This window comes from Galeopterus variegatus, unplaced genomic scaffold, assembly GCF_000696425.1.
Source record: "Galeopterus variegatus unplaced genomic scaffold, G_variegatus-3.0.2 Scaffold7133, whole genome shotgun sequence".
Taxonomy (NCBI): Eukaryota; Metazoa; Chordata; class Mammalia; order Dermoptera; family Cynocephalidae; genus Galeopterus; species Galeopterus variegatus.
The window spans coordinates 98993-104902 of NW_007733244.1; the positions used below are offsets into that span (position 1 = coordinate 98993).

At 43.4% G+C, this 5910-nt stretch overlaps 2 protein-coding genes across 2 annotated transcripts in view; both read left to right on the forward strand.

Moving 5' to 3' along the window:
- LOC103607106 (filamin-B-like) overlaps window positions 1-816 on the forward strand; it is a 69053-nt gene extending 68237 nt beyond the window's left edge. The window contains exons 5-6 of the mRNA XM_008591654.1: window positions 530-648; window positions 808-816. Of these exons, the coding sequence (XP_008589876.1) occupies window positions 530-648; window positions 808-816 (128 nt within the window). The remainder of the gene's footprint in view (window positions 1-529; window positions 649-807) is intronic.
- Window positions 817-937: 121 nt separating this feature from the next.
- Window positions 938-5910, forward strand: part of LOC103607107 (filamin-B-like) — a gene marked incomplete at its 3' end in the record, with an annotated part of 14153 nt that continues 9180 nt past the window's right edge. Inside the window, exons 1-4 of the mRNA XM_008591656.1 lie at window positions 938-1036; window positions 1868-1945; window positions 3010-3172; window positions 3870-4067. Coding sequence (XP_008589878.1) covers window positions 938-1036; window positions 1868-1945; window positions 3010-3172; window positions 3870-4067 — 538 coding nt within the window. The remainder of the gene's footprint in view (window positions 1037-1867; window positions 1946-3009; window positions 3173-3869; window positions 4068-5910) is intronic.

Genomic DNA, 5910 nt, shown 5'->3' on the forward strand with positions numbered 1-5910 from the left:
TGGTTGTGATATTGTACGATAGTTTTGAACGGTGTTACCATTGGGGGAAACTAGGTAAAAGGTATTATGTCTTATACCTGCATGTGAATATATCTCAAATTAGTTTGCTTAATTATCTTAAAGTAAAAAGTTTAATTAAAAAATAACAAATGTAATTTAAAAAAATTCAAGTGATACAAAATGGTCTTTAATGAAAAATGAGCCTTCCATCTCTTCCTGTGTTGCCTCCCTTATGGCAAGCCACTAGTTACCACTAACTAGTTACTAACCACATTATTTTTCACAATGGTGTAGACTCTTAAGTGAATTGCTCTGAATTTTTCAGAACTGGATGTTGCATAAGCAACATGGACAAAATGAAGGCTCTCACCCTGTCTGATTATCCTTGTCATGGCAGTTTGTCCCTGTCTCCCACACAGAATCTGTAAGGCTGGGTCTCATCTCTCAGTTCCCTGAGAGAGACACGGTGGGTGATGGCTTGTGCCAGGGTCTGGTCCTGCTTGTAATGTGCTGTGTAAACCTGTGACAGGAATCGAGCCCACTGGAAACATGGTGAAGCAGCCGGCCAAGTTCACTGTGGACACAATCAGTGCTGGGCAAGGAGATGTGATGGTGTTTGTTGAGGACCCAGAAGGGAACAAAGAGGAGGTATGTTGGAGGACACCGCCTCTCCTGTCTAGCATCCCTGGAGCANATTGCTCTGAATTTTTCAGAACTGGATGTTGCTTAAGCAACATGGACAAAATGAAGGCTCTCACCCTGTCTGATTATCCTTGTCATGGCAGTTTGTCCCTGTCTCCCACACAGAATCTGTAAGGCTGGGTCTCATCTCTCAGTTCCCTGAGAGAGACACGGTGGGTGATGGCTTGTGCCAGGGTCTGGTCCTGCTTGTAATGTGCTGTGTAAACCTGTGACAGGAATCGAGCCCACTGGAAACATGGTGAAGCAGCCGGCCAAGTTCACTGTGGACACAATCAGTGCTGGGCAAGGAGATGTGATGGTGTTTGTTGAGGACCCAGAAGGGAACAAAGAGGAGGTATGTTGGAGGACACCGCCTCTCCTGTCCAGCATCCCTGGAGCATCTGGGGCTTAGAACAGGACTAGGGACTGTGTCCCCAGTTTCCTCATTATAGCTCACAACCAAAACTTTATTTTACCAAAAGGATGCTGAGGCTTATCACAGTTAAAGTAACCTGTCCAAGGGTAGCGCCTTGAAATATGTTATAAATTGATTCCCTAAGACACAATGTTGAATAGAATTAAGAGGATCTTGGACATAGCAAAGGCTTTGTTGAGGTTTTGGTATCGATGGCCAGAATTACCAGGTGATTCTTGCCCTACTCTCTCCCACACTGCCAAGCTGTCCATTCTTTGGTTCCTCCCCCAGGGCCTTTGCACATGTTGTTCTCTGTTCACTTATTTTCTTAGATCCATATTTTATTCCTAGCATTTAGCACAATCTGAAATTCTAAGTTTATCGATGTATTGTCTGCTTTCCCCTATGAGGCGCAGGGATTGTGCTAAACTTGCTCATTTTATTTTTGTGACCTCATGCTGGGCCTGGCATTTCATGAGCTCTCAATAACTGCTGAGCCAGTAAAGGTTTTAGTTACTTGTTTCATATTCTGTCATCTAGAGGTCCATCTTTGTGACAGTGGAGAGTCCTGACTTTTGTGCTGTGTGGTTTTGTTTCTGTGACTTTCGGCTGCTTCTCTCCTGGGGCACTCTGCAGGAGCAGCAGGACAGTAAATAGCCAGCGCCTTCAGGGTTCCTGACCAGGCTGCTTGCTGCAGGACCTTCGCTGACACAGTGTGCTCTTTACTCACACCTGGTGCCTTCTCTAACAGTCATTCATTTTCCCTGCTAGGCACATGTGACCCCTGACAGCGACAAGAACAAGACATACTCTGTGGAGTATCTGCCCAAGGTCACCGGGCTGCACAAAGTAAGATGAAGCTTCGTGGCCATGGCGTGGGCTGCTCTTTGGGCTCATTCCCATATGTGTAGATGAAAGATACCTTAGAGTGGAGAAATGATGGGGACTGACCCCTAGGCCCTTTGCCTTTGCAACATTTTGAGGTTTTTTTTTAAATTTTGGTGGTTGGCCAGTATGGGGATCTGAACCCTTGACCTTTATATTATTAGTACCATACTCTACCGAGTGAATTAACCCTCCAGCCCCATTTTGAGTTTTGTTTGAGATGGTGTCCAGATGTCCTGAAGGGCAGGGGTAAGATAACCTCTCTTGCAAGAGAGTGGGGTGACATGGGTGTGCCCTTCATTGGAAGAAAGCCCTCAACAGAACATCAAGGCCAATCAGTTCTCGTGTACCATGCCCAAACTTTGAGACATAGACTGTACTCACCATCTTAGGCTTTAGCGAATTCACCTGGAACCATGGACTTAGATTTCTCTTATAGCATCATGATTTTGGAAAAAAGAAATATGAAGGGATCATTTGTGATGAAATTAATTCATTCCAGTCAAGTACAGGTTCATGTGAAACCCAGCATAATACCCTTGAAAAATTTCAAACATGAGAGCTATGACTCAAATTTTATGTGGGAATCATTGTACTTTGTCTCCAATTCACATATATAAGAGTGATTTTGGTCCTTTGAAAAACACTTTTACACGGTTTGAAATCTTGGAACTGCACATTATATTTTGGGGGATGGTGGCTCCTTCTGCATCCCCGTTAAAGGTCCCAGTGTTTAGAGATTTAAATATAAGTGTTTGTTCATCTCCTACTAGAGAGGCTAAGCACATCTGATATAAGCATTTTTAGTTTGCTAACAGGTGTGGTCCCAGACCCATTCATAAGACTGATAGGGCCAGGTGGGAATCCCATTCAGGCACTTCCCTTGGTTCCAGGGTTCCTGGTTCCAGCCACCTTTGTGTGTGCAATCTTGAAGGGGGTGGAAAAGAAGACCGTTAGTACTTGTGACTTGTTGGTGGTCTTACTGGGCACAGAGAAGCAATTATATCTCATGTATGTTTCACCTATAGGTCACAGTCCTCTTTGCAGGACAGCACATCTCTAAGAGCCCATTTGAAGTGAATGTTGACAAGGCCCAGGGAGACGCCAGTAAAGTCACTGCGAAAGGCCCAGGGCTGGAAGCTGCAGGGAACATTGCCAATAAGCCCACCTACTTTGACATCTACACTGCAGGTAATGTGCCTGTCCTGCATGGATCTTTGGGTTTTCTTCCAAAGCCTGAAATATAATCCTCAGGAAATGAAGCCTGGGATGCCTAGCCTTTTGTCTTTTAAACTGAACAAACAAAAAAATTTTTTTCAAATGTGTTAGTTATATTTTTAGATTTTTCCAAACGAGCTTTTCTTCTCTTTGGGTTTTCTTCCAAAGCCTGAAATATAATCCTCAGGAAATGAAGCCTGGGATGCCTAGCCTTTTGTCTTTTAAACTGAACAAACAAAAAAAATTTTTTTCAAATGTGTTAGTTATATTTTTAGATTTTTCCAAACGAGCTTTTCTTCTCAAAAATCTTATACTCATGCTTGACTTTGATTAATAATTTCTGTGCACATTTATGACTTGACTAAATGTTCCAAAGAAACTAAGTTTTAAGAATCATCCACTAGAACAAGTTCTATTGCAAGATCCTTTGGGGGAAAAAAAGGACTGAGTAAGACCTACTTGTTGAATTGTCAGCTTTCTTTTCAATGTAGAAAATTTAGAATTTAGAAAATGTGAAAAAAAAGTTCAGTCATAACCTCTAGCACCCCAAGAAGACAGTTGTTTGGACCTTCTTGAGTGCCTCTCTCTCTCCTGTTTGCATTTTGCACTGTTAACAGTAAGCTTTCTGAGAGGGTGATGACTTGGGCTCATGGGATACTCTGTCTCATAGGAGCTGGTGTGGGTGACATTGGTGTTGAGGTGGAAGATCCCCAGGGGAAGAGCACCGTGGAATTGCTTGTTGAAGACAAAGGAAACCAGGTGTATCGATGTGTGTATAAACCAGTACAGCCTGGCCCCCACGTGGTCAGGGTCTCCTTTGCTGGGGACACCATTCCCAAGAGTCCCTTTGTTGTGCAGGTTGGGGAAGGTGAGTCATGGGGTGGCCGACTTCATCTGCTTCTGGTGTGGTGGCTGACTGTGCCAGGAAAATGGTTGGGGACCTACACTGAGCTCGTACCTATCCCCTTTCTGCCAGGGCCACTTCAGCGGGAAGTGGCTTACTTTGTCCCTAGATAGTAATACTAATATCTTCTATGAGCCATGCTGAGACCTAAGTGCTTTACTTGTGTTAACTCATTCAATCTCCCCCAAAACATGCATATAGGAGAGTTACTGAGAGATGCAGGACTGGGCAGTTGTAGGGGTTGGAGTCTATGATTGAGGTTAGCAGCAGCATCAGATGCCTTCCAGTTTCCATTGGCCTTTACTCGCTGCTGGGCAATAACACTAATCATAACACCAGCCTGTGTGTTGCAGGTACTACTAGTATCCCCAGTTTTCAGGTGGAGACGCTGAGGCTTACATAACATTAGGTATCAGTACTATGAGGTCTCAGCAGGAGTAGAACTATGGTCTCTGTTGACCCTGCCCTTAACCACTCTGCTAAACTCTCTCTGAAGCCAGAAGCATGCATTTTTCTCTAATGTTAGACCTCTGTCTTTCTGACTTGGTTGCCCTTTTTTTTATTTGTTTGTTTTCCAACTGTGCTGGCTTTTCTAACCAATACTTGCCTTTCCCTGTTCTGTCCTCTGCATCTGCATCTGCAGACTTGGCTTCCTCTTCTGAATCCTGCCTCTGAGTCAGCCTGGATCCTGAAGCTGTTGGCTTCCTAGTTGAGAGCACTGGGCCAAAGGCCTCTTGCTTGGTAAGGGCTGGTTGGGTGGGACTTCTTTGCCAGTTCTTTGTGCAGACTGAATGTCAGCTGAGCCTGTGCTGTTTGTGACTTCAGGAAATTCATGTGCAGGTGTTATTACAACTTGTCCAGCCAGACCCAAACCCACTCTCTAATTGCATTTAAACATATTTAAGACTTCGCAAGATGGCAGAGAACCTGCCAATTTCCTTCAAATTCTTTAGCTCTATTTAGTGTTTATATGAACTGAGCAGTTACCCTTTTGATGTTGAGATTATTGCACATGCTCAGAATTTCCATGAGTGTGTGTGTGTTTTAAGACACATTTAAACCTGCCGAGGAAATCCTGTCATCCTGTTGTGACTTATTTCTGGTATGACCAACTTTTCTCCCCTTGACAAAGAAAAACAAACAAGAAAACCCCTGACATAATCATAAGTAAAACTCTTTTTGACATAAGGCAAGAAAGAATTCTGGACAGCTTTCCTATGCTACTAATGTTTCTCAACCTCTCACTCATGGACCACCCCCTTCATTTCTGGCATATCCATCTCATCCATCACTTCTGCTACTTAGTATTTAATTAATAGACCTTTTCTTTTGATTTACTACCCCCCCTTAAATGATTTAATATTAAAAGAAACTTTATATCATTTTCACAATGGAAAACCAATGTCACTTGCCATACAATGCCACCACAAACTTATTTCATCCATGAACCATCTAAAATCATCTCTAATGCCAAGGCTGTGTGTGTGACTCTTTGGGAAGCAGTTGTTTGCCAAATCACTAGCCTAGGACATCACACGGAAGAGGAGCCAGGAGAGTAATTACTTTACTTTTGTGGAGTAGAGTCTTCTCTTCTGGAGTCTGTGACCCTGTGTGTATAGAGAGCTGTCAAATAGGTAGTGTCAGATTTGGGAAGGAATAGCCACTAATAAACAACATGGCATTTTACCCATTGGTCTCTTACTTCTACTTAATGAGAAGGTTGCCCAGGCTGGGCAAAGAATTCCTAAGGCACAAAGGTATCTTTTTATCAATCTTCCAGCTAACTGCATGGAACAGTAGTGTTGTG